Raw genomic sequence first — 21394 nt, 5'->3', positions numbered from 1 at the left:
TACCCTTTGCTCCTGGGTGGCCACAAAGGTCTGGAATCCAGGGGCCACCCCAAATCCCAGCTCCTGGACGAAGGGAGGCTCGGACTGGCTGTGGATCTGCACTTTGACTCCGGCCTCAAACGTCGTCTCCTCTGCAAGAGAAGGGGGAGCTTAAGGAGCTCAAGAACAGCTGGAATGTTCCCACCTGGATGATCGGATCCCTGGAAACCAAGGGAGGAAATCCAGCAGCAGGATTTGCTAGGGGCAGACCACTCCTGGGCCTCATCCCAAATCACCTCCCATCAGCTCCTGATCCCAGCTCCCCTCCCTGGAACAGCGGCTCCAGCCTGCTCTGAACTTCCAAGGACGAGAAACCAGGAGGGGACCTCACTTTCCAGCTGGAATTTGGTTCCAGGACACTTTGGTGACATTCCCACATCACCAAACCAAACCAACTCCTCCTACCCCAACCCGAGCCGTTCCCACTCTCCAGGAGGGCTCCAATACTGAGGATTGATGAATTCATGGATGCCTCTTGCTGTCTCATCCCTGGCACAGCCCGACGCCACTTGGGAATGCTGGTCATGAAATGACATTAAAAATGTCCTAAATGTCAAGGAATTTTGGGTTTGGCAGCTGCTCCAAGCTGGAAAAGCCTTTTGGGCTGGGACACATCAGAGCCTGGGGTGATGGGGGGGTTTCCACATCCCAAATCCATGTGGAGTAACTCGAGGTCAGTTCCTCTTTTCCACCAAAACGAGTGGACAAAAGTCACAGAGTGGCTTTGGAAGCAGATCTGAGCTCAGATCAGCCCTGTGAGCTCCTGTCCCCACACACCCGGGGCTGTCACCTCCTCTCCTCGGGATTCCTGCTGCTCTCACATCCCAACAAACCCCAGATTCCATCTGGGACTATGGACTGACAGCGGAAGTTGTTAACGAGACCCAATTTGACCTAAACCTGGAATATTCCTGGATCTGGATCCACGCTGGTGGCCAGCAGTGCCACCTCCACATCTGAGGAGCTTCTCTTGGAGGATGAATCATTCCTCAGCCTCCCACTATTCCGTAGCATTTTCCTACTATTTCATTGTGCATTTCAATTTCCAACAGCTCTGGGAGAACCTCGGGAGCAGGGAATCCCAGCCACTCCCAGCTCCAGAGCTGCTTCTCCAGGGTCTGCACAAAGAGGGTTGGGAGGACACGGGCAGGGGACAAGGGGACAAGGAGGGGACTCTGGAGGAGTTTTTGTGGATCTCAGAAATTCAGGATTTAACTCTGCTGGCAAAGAGATCTGCTGCCTTCTCCCAAGAGGATTTTCCCCACAGGATCATGGAATCCTGGAATGGTTTGGGTTGGAAGGGACCTTAAATCCACCCAGTGCCACCCCTGCCATGGCAGGGACACCTCCCGCTGGCCCAGGCTGCTCCAAGCCCCCTCCAACCTGGCCTTGGGCACTTCCAGGCCTCCAGGGGCACCACAGCTGCTCTGGGCACCATGTGCCAGGGACTCCCTGCCCTCACGGGGAGGAATTCCTTTCCAAAATCCCACCTGAACCGACCCTGCTCACCCAGGAGCTGCCAAGGCAAACAAATCAACACCCCACAGGTGGGATGGGTTTATGTTGGGATTGGCCAGGACAAAGAGGAGCATCCCAGTGCTCGGATCCCCTCCCTTCCAGCCCCTGCCAGGTGTCACCTCCCAGCTCAGCAAAGCCACAGCCAAGGGCTGAGCCAGGAGTCTGGGATTCTGGAGACCCCAGGCCAGACACTGCTGCCACCTCCTGGGAAAACCCCAGCCCCCAGCCACACATTCCCACACCTTTTGGGAACAAACCCCTGCTAGCTCTTCCCAAATGCCTTTGGTAATGGAGAAGATCCCAATCCCATCCCAATCCCATCTCCACAGCCCCACAGCATCCCAGGATCTTCCCCAGCTGCCCAAACCCCAGGCCAGGCCAGGCTCAAACCCTTCCCAAGCTCCCCCCAAGCCCTCCAGCCCCAATTCCCATCCCATTTTTCCTGCTCCTGCCGGTCCCACCACCCCCACGGCTCTGCTGGGTGTTGATCCCCTTCCAGCACTCCGGAGGAGATTCCATCTGCTTGCCTCAGTAATTCTCTGACACCTCAGATGAAAAAACTCCTATTTAGTTTAATTTGTTGGGCAACAGGAATTTTCCCAAAATATTTTCCATCCAAAACTCCTCTGCCCATTTCTGCACTTGCCCCAGCTTTAATTCCATGGATTTCCCATGCCCAGGGGTCTGTCCATGGGTAAATCCCTGTCCATCCATATCAGCCTGCAGGTAGCCAAATTAATCTTAAACCCAGCAGGATTTGGAATTTTAAATGGGAAACCCTGGAATGAAGCTAGTGGTGCCCATGGAAAGGGAGGGAAAGGCCACAGCATGGAACAAACTTTGGGATTAAACCCCACAACTACAGAATTCCATCAGTGATGATACCCAGGAAAACAAAACAAACAGGATTTTTTTAGAGGAGCTGCCAACCCCAGGCAGCTTTCCTTGTTTCTCCTGCACAAGAAAGAAACAAAAAACATGGAATTGGCTTGGAAAAATTGTCCCTTCTCATAAAGAATCGATTCCTTCCAAAATTCTTGTTTGCTGCTAGGAGAGGCAAGTTAAAAGCCCAGCTTGCATGGAAATGTCTGGATCAGAACTCATTAACTGCATCCTAAATATTCCACACCCATGCTGGGATCCAGGAGCTTTAGTGGGGATTAAATATTTCTTGGAGCTGTGGGAAAAGGGAGGGCCCAGCAGCCCCAAAAATCTGGGTTTGGGGTCATTCATTTCTGAAGGAATTTTCCCTGGACACAACAACCCCTGGCACTGGAGAGGGCTCTGAATGTCCCAGGGAAAAATCCCAGCCATTATTTAATTAATATTTCAAATGCTAGTAACTTTTGACAATCTTACTTATTTTTTCCAATTTTGACAGATTTTTTTTCCAAATTTTTTTCTAATTTTAGCATCATTTGGAATGGCTTTTTCTGGGAATTTCTTCTGGATCTCTGGGGCTGAGGCACTGCTCTTCTCATTTTTTATAAACACCCATTACTGTGGGGAAAAATAATCCTGGAATCCTTGGATTTGCTCAGAGAAACTAAAACCAATCCCAATCCTTTGGAGCTTGGATTGCACCTCCAGGTTTTAACCTTGTTTGGGACATTGGGAACGCTTCATTTATCCCCAGCCCCACTCTCAGGGCTTGGAAATTCAGTTTATAGCCCATTCCAGGTTGGGAATTATAAAAAATACCCTGGAAACTGCATTTTTCCATACAGTAAATCCATTCTTGCACCCAGCAGAGTCTGGGTGCAATGAGCCTATTTTTTGGAATCACCCATCAATTTGGGGAAAGATAATCCTGAAATCTTTGGATTGGGTCAGATAAATTCAAAATCAATTCCAATCCCTTCAGATTTGGCACATCCCAGTTTTAAACCTCATTTAGGGATATGGAGAAGCCCATCCCATTCCTTCATCTCCAGCCCCACTCTCAGAGCCTGGAAATTGAGGTTTTAGAGCATTCCAGGCTGGGAATAATCCAGAATTCTGCATTTTCCCACACATTAAATCCATTCCAGCTCCCAGGGAGGGCTCTCCCAACAAATCCTGAGCTGCTCTTTCCCCTGCAGGATTAAAGGAGCTTGAATTAAATCTGGGATTAATTCAGCACCTGCTCCCAGCTGGCTGCAGAGGGAAGCTCAGCTTCCTACAGCTGTTGCCTTTCCATGACTTTTTTTGGGCATCCCAGGAAAACTCTACAGGGAGCAGCAGCAGAGCTTGGCTGGGACCGAGCTCATCCCTGAAAACTCAGGAATTAAAATCCCAAAAGCTGGGAGCTTCCCTCTCACCCTGCCTGGTCCAGAGCAAACACATCCAATTCCCCCTGGGAATGAACAGCTGGAGCTGATCCTGGCACTGACTTATTGGGAAATGAGGATACAGCCAGAGCTGGGAGGTGTTTCTGGTGGAATTGTTATCCCCAGCTCTGCACTTGTTATTCCTCACTTCTGGAACTGTTATCCCACAGCTCTGGAATTATTATCCTCTGGAATTGTTATCCCCAGATCTGGAATTGTTATCCCCCAGATCTGGAATTGTTATCCCCCAGCTTGGGAATTGTTATCCTAAGTCCTGGAATTGTGATCCTATAGCTCTGGAATTGTGATCCTGTAACTCTGGAATTTTTATCCCCAGCTCTGGAATTGCCTTCCCCAATCAGCAGCTCCAGGGGGGATATTCCTGCTTGGAGAAAGCCAAAGCAGGTCCCACACAGCTCCATCTGGGAATTCCTCTGTTAATTCCCATAAATCTCCTGCTCTGGATAGAGGGAACAGAGCTAGGGAAAGGTTTTCCTGGTCCTTGGCCTCAGTCTCCCCTCCATAAAACCGAAATGACATCCCAAGGAATTCCTTGGGCTGGAAGGGTCTCCAAGGGCTCCCCCCACCCCCAAGTGCCCCCAGACCCCAGGAGGGGCCCAGGAGGAGCAACGGCCCCAGGAGCCACATCTGGCAGGAGCCCAGATGTGCATCCCTGGAGGGCACTCTGGGACCAGGACTCCTGGTGCTCCTCGGGAAGGAAGGACCTGGAGCGGGGGCCAGACATGTCCTGGGAATGCTGAGTTCATCCCGAGGTTTTCCAGCATCCTTTGCTTGGTATCACCATGGAAACCATGAGCCAGGGCTGCCTACCTTCCCAGGGACCCCAACATTCCCAGGGATTCCCAACCTTCCCAAGGATTTCCTCTTTCCAGGGATCCCCTGTTTCCTACCTCCTGTGTGACCCCTGGGAAGGGCAGGAATTCCCAGCACCAAGAAGCTGCTCTGGGTGTTCTCCCTGTTCCCACCAACCCTGAGCCTCCCAAAATCCTCCCACATTCCTCTTATTCCAGGAAGCATTTGGGACTTGAATCTGTGTCCTCAGGTCACCCCCAGGCCCTGCTGAGCAGGGGATGCTGAGGATGAACAGGGGATCCCTGGATGCTCCCTGTGCTCCCAGGGAATCTCCTGCTCCTCCAACCCCTCCATACTCAGGCAGGAATCCTGAGCAAACTCTCAATGCTCACATTTTTCCCAAAGATTTACACTGGCTTGGGTTGGAAATGCGAGATGTGTCTGGGGTGTGTATCCATTGCCACCTGTCAGAGCTGGGGCAGGTCCCTGCTGTTCTTTGGGCACTTTTCTTTATCTCTCCCACAGCCAATCCTCCCTCCAGGAGATCTCTGCTGTCCATGGCCACTGAGTGTCCCTGCCTGGCTGAGAAAATTCCATCATCCATGGCGAGATGCTGCACCCAGGGGAGGAGCCAAGCATTCCTACCTGGATCCAATCTGACCTGGGAACAGCACAGCAGCCTTTGCCCCCTGCATTCCCAGAGGAGCAGCTTTATTCCCCCTGCATTCCCAGAGGAGCAGCTTCCTTCCCCCTGCATTCCCAGAGGAGCAGCTTTATTCCCCCTGCATTCCCAGAGGAACAGCTTTCTCCCCGCTGCATTCCCAGAGGAGCAGCTTTCTTCCCCCTGCATTCCCAGAGGAGCAGCTTTCTTCCCCCTGCATTCCCAGAGGAGCCCAGGCCCATCTCCCCCAGCCCTGGAGCTCCAGAGGAAAACTCCCCCCTTGTGCAGATCCTGCTCCAGCAGAAGCACAGCTGGCACTGCAGGAGGGCTGAGCCCCCCTGGGATGGGGCTGAGCCACCTCCCTGACCCACAGGGGACAGGGCTGCTCTCACTCTGGCAGGGGTTTTTTTGGGTTTTTTTGTTTTGTTTTGTTTTATACTATTACATTTTTATTTTTATTTTTCCTATTAAAGAACTGTTATTCCTATTCCCATATCTTTGCCTGAGAGCCCCTTAATCCCAAATCTATAACAATTTGGAGGGAGGGGTGTGGGTTTGCATTTTCCATTTCAGGGGAGGCTCCTGCCTCCCTCAGCAGACACCTGGCTGTTCAGACCAAGGCATACACATTGAAACAAAAACTCCAATTGCCATGGAAACACGGCTCCAGGGAAGCGGGCGCTGCAATCCCACCCTGGGAAAATGTGGAGTTGTGAAGGCACCAGTTTCACCAGTTTGGCTGCCCCGAGAGTGCTCTGATTTCCATGGAATCGGAGTTTCAGTTCCCCGGGAACGGGGAGGTGAAGCTGGAATCTGAGCACTGATCCCAGCTGAGGCCACGCAGCTTTTCCAGGAACATCACTCGCTCCAGCTTTGTCCTGGGGGTGTTTTTGCTGTGGGCTGAGCTCCGGGAGCAATCAGGGACAAGAGAATTCCTCCTGGATAGGAGGGAGTGCCTGGCACATGCACTGGGAGAAGGCGCTGCTCCCTGGGGCTCGGCAGCAGCGATGTCCTGGGAGCCCTGCCCGGACCCCGGGGAATGAATCCATCCTGGGAAAAGGAGCCTCGGGGCTCCGCGGCTCCCAGGCAGGGGAGGCAGCCAGGGGGATCGGGATTCCCCCTGGGAAAAGGGACAGGCTGGGAGGGAACAGAGGGAACGGTTCCAGGCTGCCTCGGGAGGCTCGGCTGGGTCCAGGAAAGATTCCCTGATGGGAAGGAAGGGGGGTCAGGCCCTGGAAGGGGCTGCCAGGGGGTTTGGAGTCGTCCCAGCTGTCACCACAGGACCCCTCCAGTGTCATTTCCCTTGGCTTCAGGGAGAAGGACGCGGCAGGGATGGGAGAGAGAAGGAAAACCGGCTTTGCCAGCAAAAGAGGGAATTTGGGATGGAGCAAAGGCTGGGAAAGAAGCAAAGGGGTCACTGATCCCAAGGGATGAGGGCACGGAGCCAATGCTTCCCTCTGGCACCTCTGGAATTCCAGCCTGGAAGTGCCCCAGGCCAGGTTGGAGAGGGTTTGGAGAAGCTGGGACAGGGGCAGGTGTCCCTGCCAATGGATGGACTTTAAAGTCCCTCACAACTCAAAGCAGTCCGTGGTTCTGGAATTCCTACACATCAACTGGGAAAAATATCCAGGACAAGCCCCAGCTCCCACCTGCCCTGGGCTGGGACTCAAAGCCTCCCTACAGAAATTCCTGATTTATCTGCCATTTTTCATTTATTTGGGTGCCTTCCACCCCATCCCTGGGTCATGGAGTGGGAAGGGGCAGGAGCTGGGACTCCAGAGCTCCTCCAGCTCCTCCCCAGCCTGGAGAGGAGGTTTTTCCCTGCTCCCTCCTCTCCCAGCTCCCTCCCTTCCCGAGGAGCAGGAGGTGTTGTACAACCCCATGGAGCTGCTGTGCTATTTTTAGGGAACATATTGCATTTGCATCCCAAATCTGGGGCCAGATGGCTCCATGGATATTATTAAAAAACCCCTTACATAATCCAGGAGCAGGAGAAAGCGTTAGGATTCCAGCCCAGGGCTGGGAAAGGTTTTGATGGATGAGCAGAAGCCAGGAATTCAATATTCCAGCTTCTTGCTCCTATTTAATCATTGAAAAGAGGGAATAAATGTCAGGGAAGCTGCTCTCCTGGGGTCATCCCAGGGCAGGCAGGGATGCTCCTGCCAGGTGATGCTGCTTCCATGACCAAGGAATACAAATCCCTTTCCCACCTCAGCATCCCTTGGGAATCACGTGTGGCAGTGAAGGGAGGCAGGAGAGCCAAAAGATCCAGAGCTCCATGGATTTTATTAAAAACCCCCTTACATAATCCAGGAGCAGGAGAAAGCACCAGGATTCCAGCCCAGGGCTGGGAAAGGTTTTGCTGGATGAGCAGGGGCCAGGAATTCAGTATTCCAGCTCCTTGCTTGTGTCCTATTAAGCTTAATTTTTAATCATTAAAATGTCTGGGAAGCCGCTCTCCTGGGGTCATCCCAGGGCAGGCAGGGATGCTCCCAGGATGCTGCTTCCATTATTTCTCTAGGCTGGGGAAGGAATAAAAAGGTCCTTCCCACCTCAGCATCCCTTGGGACTCACGTGTGGCAGTGAAGGGTGACCGGGGAGGAACAAGTGCCAAAAAATCCAGAGCTCCATGGATTTTATTAAAAAGCTCCTTACATAATCCATGAGCAGAAGAAAGCACCAGGATTCCAGCCCAAGGCTGGGAAACGTTTTGCTGGATGAGCAGGAGCCAGGAATTCAATATTCCATCTCCTTGCTGCTCCCTATTAAACTAAATTTTTAATCATTAAAATGAGACAACAAGCATCCCATAACCTGCTCTCCTGGGGGTCATCCCAGGGCAGGCAGAAATGATCCTGGGATGCTGATTCCATGATTTCTCCGTGCTGGGGAAGGAATAAAAATTCCCTTCCCACCTCAGCATCCCTTGGGAATCACGTGTGGCAGTGAAGGGGCAGGAGGGAGCAGAGCCCAAATCTCCGCAGCCATCCCGGAGCCTTGGGAGCTGCTGGAAGAACAGGGGGTGGGAAGGAGCAGAGATTCCCCGGAGGCAGGGAGGGATGTTCCCGGCATCAGAGCCGGGGGTGTCACCCATCTGCCAGTCTTGTTCAGTGCTGCCCCCAGGGACTGGGATGATCCCGGAGAAATCAAAATAAGGGAAAACAGCTCTGAAAGGCACAGAACCAGATCCTGCTCATCCCTCCCCCTCCAGGAGCTTCGCTGCTTCCCCTGGAACTGCCTGAAAAATTAAACAGGGAAAAGCTGCTGCTGATTCCGGCTGCTGGACAAGCCAGAGGGAACAGAAATCCCAGGGATGAGGAGCAGTCCTGGCAGAGCTGCTGCCCCTTTGGGATGGATGGATGGATGATGGATGGATGGATGGATGGATGGATGGATGGATGGATGATGGATGGATGGATGGATGGATGGATGGATGGATGGATGGATGATGGATGGATGGATGGATGGATGGATGGATGATGGATGATGGATGGATGGATGGATGGATGGATGGATGGATGGATGGATGATGGATGGATGGATGGATGGATGGATGATGGATGGATGGATGGATGGGACTGGGATATCCAAGAGTCCAGCCAGTTTTTGTTATAGATGAAAGAGAGATCACAAGGTCACGGAATGGTTTGGGTGGGAAGGGACCGTAAATCCCACCCAGTGCCACCCCTGCCATGGCAGGGACCCCTCCCACTGTCCCAGGCTGCTCCAGCCCTGTCCAGCCTGGCCTTGGGCACTGCCAGGGCTCCAGGGGCACCACAGCTGCTCTGGGCACCTGTGCCAGGGCTGCCCACCCTGCCAGGGAACAATTCCCAATTCCCAATCTCCCACCCATCCCTGCCCTCTGGCAGTGGGAGCCATTCCCTGGGTCCTGTCCCTCCATCCCTTGTCCCCAGTCCCTCTCCAGCTCTCCTGGAGCCCCTTTGGGCCTGGCAGGGCTCTGAGCTCTCCCTGGAGCTTCTCCTCTCCAGGAAAGGATTTTCCCTCTCTGTATCCCTAAGCATTACAGCACCTCCTTCCCTTTGTCCCCCAATGTCCCCAGGTGTCCCCCCAGCCCTGTCCTCTCCTGCCACTCCCTCTACAGAGGATTTTATGGATAAATAAATGGAAATATAAATATAAAAGATTTGCAGTGAGTTTTGGTGCCACCCAAAGGGCATTTCCAGCTTTGGGGCAGCAGGAGGGGCAGGATTTCCCAACCAACCTGGGAAACCTCCAGGCAGCCCAGGCTGGTGGAACTGGGCTGGAGAGAGGGAAAATAGTCCAAAATGTCCATCAGTGCCAGGCTGATGGGAATTTGGGTAGGAAATGGTGGGGCTGGCACTGGAAGGTTTTCAAGGAATGGGGAGAAAACAGCAGGAGGTGAAATCCAGCAATGGGTAAGAATGAAGCAGAGTTGAGTCCAGATGGATTTTCCAAGAGAGACAAACAAGGGAATTCCTCAACTTGTGGCCACCTCAGAGCTGACCATCAAGCCCAGTGTTCACCATGGTGATGATCCATCCACCCTGTCCCTTGACTTATTGAGATGGAAAATCCCTTTTTAAGGACTTATGGAGGGTGTGGTGTCTCCAGTCTGGATTTCATGCCATTCCTCTCCCAAATTCACCTTCCCAGGTGCCAACACCCCACGGGACGGGGCTCTAGGAGCCCTGGCAGTGGAAATGCCACCCCCAGCTCTGGCCACGGGGGGGATGGATTGGGCAGGGAAAGGAGCACCCCAGGAGTGGCTGGGATGGGAAGAGGAGCGGGAAAGGCAGGATTTGGGAGGAGTCCAGCACAGCTTGGGTTGTGTCTGGCGAGGGGAAAGCTCCGGATCCTCTCTATAAATATTCCCAGGCAAACACCAGACGGGAGCAGAACATTTCCAGCAGCAGGAAAAGCAGTGGGGAAAACAAAGGATCCAGAGTGGAACAGGTTATCCCAGGATACCGACCCCAACCCCTTCATCTGGGACACTCCAGCCCGGTGCCAGCCCCAGCTGAGGGGACAGTGTGCAGATAAAGAGGGGCTTTGAGATTTCCCCCTCAATCAGCTCTGACATCCCTGGGGTTCTGAGCTGCTCCTGGAATTACAGGGAGTCTGCAGGACCGGGAGGAAAAGGTTGGAAAAATGATGGAGAAGCTCCCAGGGGAACACTCCGGGGGCTGGAGGAACAAAGGGGGATCCTCTGCTCCCCCCCGGGACCAGACTGGGGCTGGCTCCAGAATGGTTTGGGGAGATGCTGGATTTGGGCAAAACGAGGGAAGATGGGATCCTTCCCTGGAAGTGACAATTCCAAGAGCGCTGAAGGTGCCCTGGTGGATCAGAGGTGAGCAGATCCCAAGGGAGGGCAGAGCTGGCTCAGAGCCCTTTTCCTCCAGGCAAGAATTCCACAAAAGAGGAAACGGCCTCGGGCTGTGCCAGGGGAAGCTTCAGCTGGATTTTGGGAAAGGGCAGCCGGGGAGTGAGTCCCTGACCTTGCAGGGATTTAAATCCAGGTGGATGTGGCACCTGGGGACAGGAGCCAGTGGTGGCCTTGGCAGTGCTGGGGAACGCTGGACTCGCCTCAGAGGACTTTCCCAACCTGAACAATTCCATAACCCTGGATTCCAAGCAATCTTTCCTCACAAAGACCAGCATTCTGCCTGGCACATTTTGGGATGGTTGACATCAAATCCCTCTCTCCCATCCCCTCTCTGGACACCCCCATTTTCTTTCCCTCACCCTGAGCTTGAAGGACAGAAAAGAGACTTTTCCATCCCCAAAGCCCTTCCCTTCCTGCTGCTCCCATTGCAGATCACCCTGCCACCCCCACAGACTTTTCCCTCTTTTCCTGGGGCTGTGGAAAAGCAGAGCCACAGCACAGATACCCCAAGGGCTGCACTCCACCCAGGCACTGCCGGGTCCCAAGGCTGCCCCGGCCTTGCTGGAAGTGGCAGAATTCCAAACCCATCCCAGCCAGCTCCGTTTGTGCTCAGGGACTGGTGACACTGCTCCAGCCCAGCTCCGGGGCTGCTGCCACACGCCTGCCCCGCTCAGATGTCCCAGACCCTGCTCAGATGTCCCCAGCTCCAGCTCAGGATGTCCCCAGCTCCAGCTCAGGATGTCCCCAGCCCCAGCTCAGATGTCCCCAGCTCCAGCTCATGATGTCCCCAGCTCCAGCTCAGGATATCCCCAGCCTGTCCCAGCTCATGATGTCCCCAGCTCCAGCTCAGGATGTCCCCAGCCTGTCCCAGCTCATGATGTCCCCAGCTCCAGCTCAGGATGTCCCCAGCCTGTCCCAGCTCATGATGTCCCCAGCTCCAGCTCAGGATGTCCCCAGCCTGTCCCAGCTCATGATGTCCCCAGCTCCAGCTCAGGATGTCCCAGCCAGGGTGGCACACCTGCTGGGCCAGACCAGGAGGAAGGCTGGGCACTGTGGCCTGGGGGGCACAGGGAAGGGGCCCAGGAGCAGCACAGGTCACCTGTGGCTCCTGCCACTGTCCCCAAGGTGCCAGGGCAGCTGTGCCCACAGCCCTGGGGAGGCCACCAAGGCCACCCCCCAGCCCCTCTGAGGGACTGTCCCTAAAGCACAGGGAGGATGAGCTTCCCTCACTCCATGATGGGACACCAGCAGGAAAAGGCTGAATCCCTGGGTTTGGGCGCCTTTCCCACACCCAGATCCATCCCAGGGCCCTGCATTGTCCCCCTGTCCCCAGCTGGGTCCCCCCATCCCCACAGATCCATCTTCTCCCCTCCATCCCCCCTAAGCCAAGAGTCCTTCCCAGTTCTGCCTCCTCCTTCCCTGGGGCAGCTCAGCTGTTCCCTCAGAGCAGTTTCACATTCCAGAGCTGGGGATTTGTCCCTCCAGAGCCGATTCTTTGCTCCTCCAGAGCAGATTCTTGATTCCTCCAGAGCAGATTATTTAACATTCCAAAGCAGACTATTTATTCCTTCAGAGCAGATCCTTTATTCCTTTGGAGCTGTTTATTTGCTCCTCCAAAGCTGATGTTTTATTCCTTCAAAGCAAATTATTTACTCCTCCAAATCAGATTATTTAGTATTCCAGACCAGATTATTTCTTCTTCCAGGCCAGATTTTTTTGGCCCTTCAGAGCAAATTCTTTGCTCCCCCAGCATAGTTTAATATTCCAGAGCGGATTATTTATTGCTTCACAGAAAATGATTTACTCCTTCAGAGCAGATGCTTTATCCTTCCAGAGCAGTGTGTTTGTCCTTCAGAGCAGATTCTTTGCTCTTTCCAAGCTGTTTATTTATTCCTCCAGAGCAGACTGTTTAATATTCCAGAACAGATTCTTTCTTCCTCCAGGGCAAATTATTTGTTCCTCCAGAGCAGATTCTTGGCTCCTCCTGAGATGATTATTTAATATTCCAGAGCAGAGTCTTTGTCCTTTCAGAGCAGGTTTTCTTTCCCATTCAGAGCAGATTCTCTGCTCCTCCAGAACAGAATATTTCATATTCCAGATCAGATCATTCAGTTCTTCCAGAGCTGCCCCAAGCAATGCTGGTTTAAGAGGGCACTGCCAGGTCCTGCTGCTCTTCCAGAGCCTGTCCAGCAGGGAAAACCCATTCCCAGGAGGGAAAACCCATTCCTGGGAGGGAAAAACCCATTCCCAGGAGTGGAAAACCCATTCCCAGGAGTGGAAAATCCATTCCCAGGAGGGGAAAACCCTTTCCACACCCTGTCAGCATCTGGAATTCAGGAATTGCCCTTGGAAGCACCTGGGAGGTCTCAAGCACCAACTGGACAAAATGGGAGCACAAGATTATCCCTGAGCTAAAGGGATTAATCCAATTAAATTTAATGAGCCTTTGGAAGAGACTTTTATCTCCAAAGCTTTTTCCAGCCCTGAAATCCCCTGGGGTCTCCCTGGGATTGATTAAAGTGCTCCAAGCTCCCCCAGGAAGGAAACGGAGCCCCCCAGGGGAGGGTTGGGACGAGGGAAGGACCTGGATGATTCCCAAGGGGAACCAGAGCACCCCCAAACCTCACCTGAGGCTCTGAACCTCGCTCCAGCGCTTGGAAAAAGCAGGAATCAAAATCCAATGTTTGCAATCACCTTTAGAACTCCTGGGACAGGGAACAGCCCCAAACTTTTTCACCTTGCTGGCGCCATCCCAAATTCCAAGGTTTTCCCAAGTATTCCAGCTCCTACTTCAGCTGTGGGCATTTGACAGCAACAAAGCTCCAAGGAAAGCTGGAAATGCAGATTGCATTTGAATGCTTCATCCCTCAATGTTCAGGGCCTTATCTTGGCTTTCCCAGATTCCCAAAGCCAGAGGGTTTGGAATCCTTCAGGTTTTCCCTTAATGAACATTTCCTTGAATTTGGGGCTTATTATTTTTTTTTTTCTTTCTTTTTGAAGGAGGCTTTTGAAGCATCCACAGCCCTGAAAGGATTTTCCTGCGTTTGATTTGTGCTTACAGCCTTTGGTTGAACAAAATTCTGGGACAATTCCAGAGTGGAGAATTCCAGGGAAGCTTCCAGGGCCCAGAGGGGCTCCAGGAGAGCAGGAGAGCGACTGGGGACAAGGATGGAGGGACAGGACCCAGGGAATGGCTCCCACTGCCAGAGGGCAGGGATGGGTGGGAGATTGGGAATTGGGAATTGTTCTCTAGGAGAGTGGAGAGGGGCTGGAATTCCCAGAGAAGATGTTTTGGTTAAAAATCAGCAGGGAAAAGCCATCCCAGCTGGGGCTGCACAAGGACAATCCTGCTTCCTGGAGAGGCTGGGCATTCCCAGGCAGCAAAAACTGGGAAAATCCCCCAAACCCAGGGGCTGAGTGTTGTTCATCCTTCTGGAAATGGGAATAAATGGGGCCCAGGAAGGAAAAGGGGCCTGGGGCAGGAATAACCCAGAGGGGCCCAGGCCAGGAGAAGTCGTTGTTTTTTATGGAATAGGAAAATCTGCTCTTGGATCAGCCCACCCAAGGCAGGGGGACTTTTAGGGGCTGCTTGGGGTCACCTAAAATGTCCTGGCTCTTTTCCTGAGGAGAGCCAGGACTCCTTGAATTAGCCAGGATTTCTGAGTTAGCCAGAATTCCTGAATTAATCAGAATTCTTGAATCAGCCAGAATTCTTTGAATTAGCCAAGATTCCTCAGTTAGCCAGAATTCCTGAGTTAGCCAGAATTCCCTGATTTAGCCAGAATTCCCTGGGTTAGCCCGAATTCCCTGGGTTAGCCAAGATTCCTGAATTAATTAGCCAAGGTTCCTGAATTAGCCAGAATTCCTGAACCAGCCAGCACTCCCAGGCCCACGTTTGCCACCTCTCAGCAGCCCCTGGTGACCAGAGCAGCCCCCAAATTACTCTGCCACTACAAATTAATTAATATTTGTTTGAGCAGCACCAAAGCCCTGGGAGGAGCAGCAGCTCAAAGGTTACTCAGGGTTTGGGTCTTTGAGGTTGTCACAAGCTCCAGGAACTCCTGGTGTGGGGAATTGCTCTCCAGGGCCTCTGGAATCCTCCTGGGGCTGGGGAGAGCCAGGGCAGGGCTTGAAAAGTGATTTTGGATCTCTTGTGATGGAGCAGGAGCTGCTGTTCATGTGCCCAGGGATTTACAGGAGCTGCTCCAGGCTGGGATTGCCCCTGGGGTTGGTGCTGTGGGATGAGTGGAATTTCTGGGAGGAATATTTGCCTTAAACTCCAAAGTTTGCTTGGATTTAATTAACAGGGGCAATGTTCATTTATAGCCACTTTTGGACTTCTGAGCCAAAAAGAGGGGATATTTGAGTCATCAGGAGCAGGTTTGGCAGCTGGGCTGGAGCAGGAGCCTGGAATTTCCTACAGGGGATTTCCTCAGCAGGCAGTGAGGGAAGTCATGGGAAAACATTCCTGTGCTTTGTCCATCAATCCCTCTGGTCTCCAGGATGAGCTGGAAGCTCAGGCCTGGCCAGGAGCTGCTCCAAGGAATCTTCAGCCCATCCTGGGGCACTCAGCACACCTTGGAGCATCCTCTGGGTCTCGTTTGGGCACTTGAACAGACAGAATTTAAAAAATAATAAAGAAAGTGGCAATCCCGATGGCTGCTTGCTGCAGGAATTTCATCTCCTGCTTCCCCAGGAGCCATGCCCCTCGACACGGCTGGGAAACTGCTCTTACTCCTGCCTCCTGCTGGAGAATCCCGGATTTCTCAGGATTGAAGGGACTTTGGGGATCCTCCAGTGCCCCCCACCCTGGCAGGGACACCCTCCACCGCCCCAGGCTGCCCCAGGTGCTCCAGCCTTGTGGGAATCGGAAAACCAGAAACTTCCAGAGACACTGGAGGCTTTGCTCTGCAGCCTTGGAAGAGGTTTGGGTTGATGTAAAAATACAATACTCAGCCATCAGGCAGAAAACCCATAAACTTCTGTCTCCATAGTTGTAAGAAGGAATATGCTTAGGTCAGTGGGAAGCTGCACTGGTGAGTGGTGAAGGGCTCTGGTGTAGGGTTTGTGAGAGTTTAGGAGCTAGAACAGAAACATCTGCGTGAAGTGTGACAGAAACCCACAGGCAAAAGCACCACAGAGCAGCAGAAGCGAGCAAAGGGAGAGGTCAGAAAAGCAAAATAAACGCCGCGAGAGCTGCCCCGGGGCAGACAGCGCCCTGCTGCCTCGCACCCCAGAGCGCCGGGGCCGCCTGCCTGCCCCCAGACCCCCCAGCCCTTCGTTAACGGGCGTGCTAATTACACAGCCTGGCCTTGGCACTGCCAGGGATGCAGGGAGCCACATCTCCCTGTGCCACCCTCCCAGCGACACCCAGGAGCTCAGCGGAAGGGAAAACCCAACTCCCAACATCCCACGGATCCCCCTCTGCCCACATCCCTTCGGCCCTGAGCCACGGAACTCGGACAATGCTTTATTTTATTTAGGGACAGGGTAGTTGAGAGGGGTTTTCAAACATTTCATTCTGCTTTTAGTCTCATGAGAAGGGTGAGATAATATAGATGCTATAATTTACTCTATTATAATTAGAAGTTGATTATTTCTTAATTATAATATACTGTAATTACCATAATATAACTATAATATACTATACTATACTATAATATGTAATATTGTATTATATTCCATTACATCGCATCACATTAATTATATTATTATATTATAGTAATGATATGATAGTAATGATATGATGATATGATATGATATGATATGGCTATATTATATTATATTATATTATATTATATTATATTATATTATATTATATTATATATTATAATATTTTAATATACTATAAGTGTTTTTTTGTTTATTAGTTTTTTCTTACGTTGTAGATGTTTTAAAGTTAACAATCTAAAATAATTTTTTGTGAGTCTTATGATAATGTATCTTAGTTCTATTTCTTTCAAATATTTAGTCTTATGTGTAAGGCTATTTTTTGAGCCTCGTGTTTAGTTTTATTTTTCTCTTAATAATATTTCTCTTATTTTCTGGTAGTTTTAAGTGAGTATTTCTAATTTCAAAGTCTGCACAGGGATGCATACTGTTTGGGCCCTCTGTCAGGCCCTGAGAACTCCACAAATCCATTTCCCACATAGATCCCACCCCGTGCCCCCCTCCAGGGCTGGAATTCCCTTGGAGCTCCTTTGGAGACCCAGCCCTGCCCGGCCTGGAGGCAGCACCGAGGGGATTGAATTCCAAACACACCCAAATTATTATGCAAATATTTGGAAATAATCAACTCCTTCCCTCACCTGGCAGCGCTGAGCAGGCGTTGCTGTGGCAACAGCCACTCACCCACCAGAGCCGCATTTGGGATTGTGGCACCATTTGGGATTGTGGCACCCTTTGGGATTGTGGCACCCTTTGGGATAGTGGCACCATTTGGGATTGTGGCACCATTTGGGATAGTGGCACCATTTGGGATAGTGGCACCATTTGGGATTGTGGCACCCTTTGGGATTGTGGCACCATTTGGGATTGTGGCACCCTTTGGGATTGTGGCACCATTTGGGATTGTGGCACCATTTGGGATAGTGGCACCATTTGGGATTGTGGCACCCTTTGGGATTGTGGCACCATTTGGGATTGTGGCACCATTTGGGATTCTGGCACCATTTGGGATTGTGGCACCCTTTGGGATTGTGGCACCATTTGGGATTGTGGCACCATTTGGGATAGTGGCACCATTTGGGATTGTGGCACCATTTGGGATTCTGGCACCATTTGGGATTGTGGCACCCTTTGGGATTGTGGCACGCCCAGGCAGCCCCAGGAGCCAGGGTGGGCTGTCCCGGGTTGAGGGAGGAGAAGGCTCCAACCCCACCAGCTCTGAGGGCAAGCAGGTCCAGCTGGCCTTGTGAGAGCATGGCCAAGGCTCCTCGCAATGAGCCCAGGAGCTTCTCCTTCATCACCTCAGCAAATCAAAGCCCTGTTCATGGAGTTTTTCCTTGAATCCTGTGAATTTCCAGGTTTAAAGAGACCTCAACAACTCCCAGTGCAATCCAAGCCCAGAATGCCAGCCCAGGTCCAGAGTCAGCAGAATCCAAAATCAACCCAAGGACAGCAGAATCCAAAACCAACCCAGGTCCAGGAGAATCCAAACCCAACCCAACTCCAGGGATATGAGAATCCAAAATCAACCCAGGGACAGCAGAATCCAAAATGAACCCAGGGCCAGGAACAGGAGACTCCAATACCATCTCAGATCCTGGGACATGAGACTCCAACTCTAAACCAGGTCCAGGGACAGGAGACTTCCTCCTTGAGCCCCTGATCTTGAGCTGGGTCTAAGTTTCAGCTCAGTCTGGGTGGGATGATCAGGGCAGGATGGCACCAGGGGATGCTGAACTTCACAGGGGCCTCCCACAATCATCTCTGAATCCCAAAGACACCACAAGCCCCACGATTTTTGACAAAAATGAGCACTTGAGGCTGTTTTTTCTCCCTCAGGCTCAAGGCCCACAGCAGGACAGGTTTCCAGTGCCTTGGCACACCCAGGAGCTGTTTGAAGGAAGGAGCAGAGCAGCAGCTGCCATCCCCAATCCCCCTGGATGGAGCTGATGCCAACGGGTGTGGAGGTACCTCCTCCTTCCCTCCCTCCCTCAGCTTTTCCTTTCCCAGTTTTTATCCTCACTTATTTATTATTCCTTTTTTTTTTTTTTGCCTCCTGTGCAATGCAAGGTGGATTCATCCCCCTGAGCCTGATCCACCTTTCCCAGAGTCACAGGGATGGAAAACCCCAGCACATTCCCAGAACCTCCTACAGGCTCTCCTAAGGGCAGCACCAAAAAGGCACCAAAGTGGGAATGGTGGGACACCAGGGCTGGCTCTCCTTGGAGAAACTCACACTGGTCCTGCACTGTGAGAAAAGGCTGGGAAAGCTGGGGGTGTCACCTGGAGAGGAGAAGCTCCAGGGAGAGCTCAGAGCCCCTGGCAGGGCCTGAAGGGGCTCCAGGAGAGCTGGAGAGGGACTGGGGACAAGGGATGGAGGGACAGGACACAGGGAATGGCTCCCACTGCCAGAGGGCAGGGATGGATGGGACATTGGGAATTGGGAATTGTTCCCTGGCAGGGTGGGCAGGCCCTGGCACAGGGTGCCCAGAGCAGCTGTGGTGCCCCTGGAGCCCTGGCAGTGCCCAAGGCCAGGCTGGACAGGGCTGGGAGCTCCTGGGACAGCGGGAGGGGTCCCTGCCATGGCAGGGGTGACACTGGATAATTTCTGAGGTCCCTTCCAGTCCAAACCATCCTGGGATTCCACAATATGAGACCCCAACAGGGTTGAACACAAAGCTCCAGGTGTTCACCAGCTCTGGGATGTCTCCAAGCCACCCCTGGGGTGGTTTCCTGTCCCCACAGGTCCCTCAGGGCAGCTCTGTGTCCCTTGGGGGGTCTCTCCGGGTGGGAGATGAAGCCCTGAGGTGGAGATTGCTCCTCATTCTCCCATCCCCACCATGAGCCTGTTTCGCCCATCAAAGGACAAGAGCTCAAACCAGTTCGCCAGGGAGGAATGATTATCCCAAATCTCTGTGTCAGCCCCCTCACCTGGGCCAGCCCAGGCTGATGTGGGGCAGGAGCTGAAATCTGGGGGCAAAGCTCCTCTGAAAGCCTGTGCAGCCTGGAATGGGCCACAGAGAAAAGGGAACTGGGAACCAACGGAGCCAAACCCCTCTCTGCTCCGAGCAGGGGTTTGAGCAGTGCTGCAGGGGCTGACAGAGCCACGGTGACACCGACCTGCAGTGCAGAGATTTCCTCCTCTCCCTTCCCTGATCCCCAAAATCACCCCAGCTCCTCCTGGGTGAGGGGCCTCACGGGGCTGGGCCACACAAACACAGCTCCTGGAAAGTTCTCCAGGGTTATTTTGGATGCTTTGTTCCAAATGTCACTGTGGGTTCAGGAAAACTGCAGCCACCACTGCTGGGCACTGGTAAGGGCAGCTGTGCCCGGGTGGCCCTGGTGGCACTGTCCCCATCCTGTGCCCCACCTTCCTGCCCATTGTTTCTGCAGCAGCATTGAAGGATCCATGACCCATTAAAGGATCCATGACCCATTAAAGGATCCATGATCATTTAAAGGATACATGAGCCATTCAAAGATCAATGATTCTTAAAGGATCCATGTTCTATTCAAGGATCCATGATCCATAAAAGGATCCAGTATCCATGAAAGGAACCAGTGTTCCCCACAACTCCACATCCACTCCAGGAGCTGCATGCCCATCCATGGGACCTGGGGACATCCCACAGCCCAGCTCTCCTGGTCAGCACCTCCTGCTCCAGGACCAAGGGGTTCCAGCGCCTCCGGAGATGCTCAGCCCAGCCAGGTTCACTCCTACACAGATTCCATCATCCCAAATGCTCCAAAGCCAAGGAACCCAGTCCTTGCTCCACCCCCACAGCACCAACCCAGCAAACACAACTCTCAGAGCAGCAAATATTCCCAAGGAGAAGGAAAACCCGGAGAGTCCACCTTGAACAAGCCTCCCAGAAATGCCTTTCCAGGGCAGAGGGATGTGCTGGAGCCTCTGAAGGTGTCCCCACATCCTGTCACCCACAAGTGCCACCCCTGCCCAGGACAGGCAGTGCCATTCCTGCCTGGCATCCCAAACCCTGGGGCTGGGACACCCAAGCCCAGCACTCCCCAAAATGCTGGTCCCAAGGGGCCACCACAAACCCGGGGAGAAAGTGACACATCCTGGACTGAGCAGGATCTTGTTTAGGCTGGGATGGGATGGGATGGGATGGGATGGGATGGGATGGGATGGGATGGGATGGGATGGGATGGGATGGGATGGGATGGGATGGGATGGGATGGTTTTTCCAAGGAAATCACCCGAGGAAGAGGAAGCTTTTACCTGTTTCTCCCCAGATGGGCAGATACTCGTCCTGCTGGATGTCCAGCATGATTTCCAGGCCATTCCCTGTGCCCCCCTTCACCGTGGTGAGGAGAGGCCGCCCCTCCTCTCCTGAGTTAAACATGTAGCATTTCCCATACTTTGTAAACACCTGTGGGGAAAAGAGAGAGGAATTAGGGAATATTTCCCACAGAATCAACCCCCATTCCCAACTGGCAGAGGGATGGGAAACAGCCACAAGCTGCAGGTCAGGGGCAAATATCCACATAAATATCCATGTAAATATCCACATAAATATTCTCAGAAATAGCGTCATAAATATCCACAGAAATAATTCAGGTTTAATAATTTGTTTAATCATTGTGCTTTCCTTATGGAAAATAAAAGAGGGAAGGGAGGAAGGGAAAGCTGTTTGGAGGGAAAGCTCAAAAGCTCCTTGAGTCGTTCCAGTCAGTCCAAGCTCTGACAGACACACACTGGCCTAAGGCTCCTGCTAAAAATTCACAAAATTCCCTGGTTTTGGGTGGGGTCTCAGCCCATTTAGCTCTCCTGGCACTAAAAATCCAATATCCCCTTAATTCCTCCCTCTGCCACTGCTTGGAATGCTTGAAAATTAGGAAGAGTTAAAAACACTTGGAGAAAATGAGGAAAGATTTCCTCCATCATTTTGCTCTTCTTCAGTCTTATTTGGGGAGGATTCCTGATAGAAATTCCTGGCAAGGCCCAGGTGGAACCTCCAGGCAGCACCAGCACTGCAAAGCAGGGGAGACACTGGTGCCCCA

At 52.5% G+C, this 21394-nt stretch overlaps 1 protein-coding gene across 4 annotated transcripts in view; it reads right to left on the bottom strand.

Annotated features, from left to right (window-relative positions):
• LOC110479572 (acid-sensing ion channel 2) overlaps nt 1-21394 on the bottom strand; it is a 418627-nt gene that overhangs the window by 19454 nt on the left and 377779 nt on the right. For all 4 annotated transcript variants that reach the window (XR_004149277.2, XM_077788251.1, XM_031507053.2 and 1 more), the window contains exons 2-3: nt 20613-20763; nt 4-131 (exon numbers count right to left, since the gene is read on the bottom strand). Coding sequence is in view for 3 of the 4 variants with exons in the window: in XM_077788251.1 (XP_077644377.1) it covers nt 4-131; nt 20613-20763 (279 nt within the window). In the remaining variant the exon portion in view is untranslated. The remainder of the gene's footprint in view (nt 1-3; nt 132-20612; nt 20764-21394) is intronic.

This window comes from Lonchura striata, chromosome 25 (genome assembly GCF_046129695.1).
Source record: "Lonchura striata isolate bLonStr1 chromosome 25, bLonStr1.mat, whole genome shotgun sequence".
Taxonomy (NCBI): Eukaryota; Metazoa; Chordata; class Aves; order Passeriformes; family Estrildidae; genus Lonchura; species Lonchura striata.
Note: the sequence above shows the minus strand (reverse complement) of the source record. Positions and strands in the feature narration are given on the sequence as shown.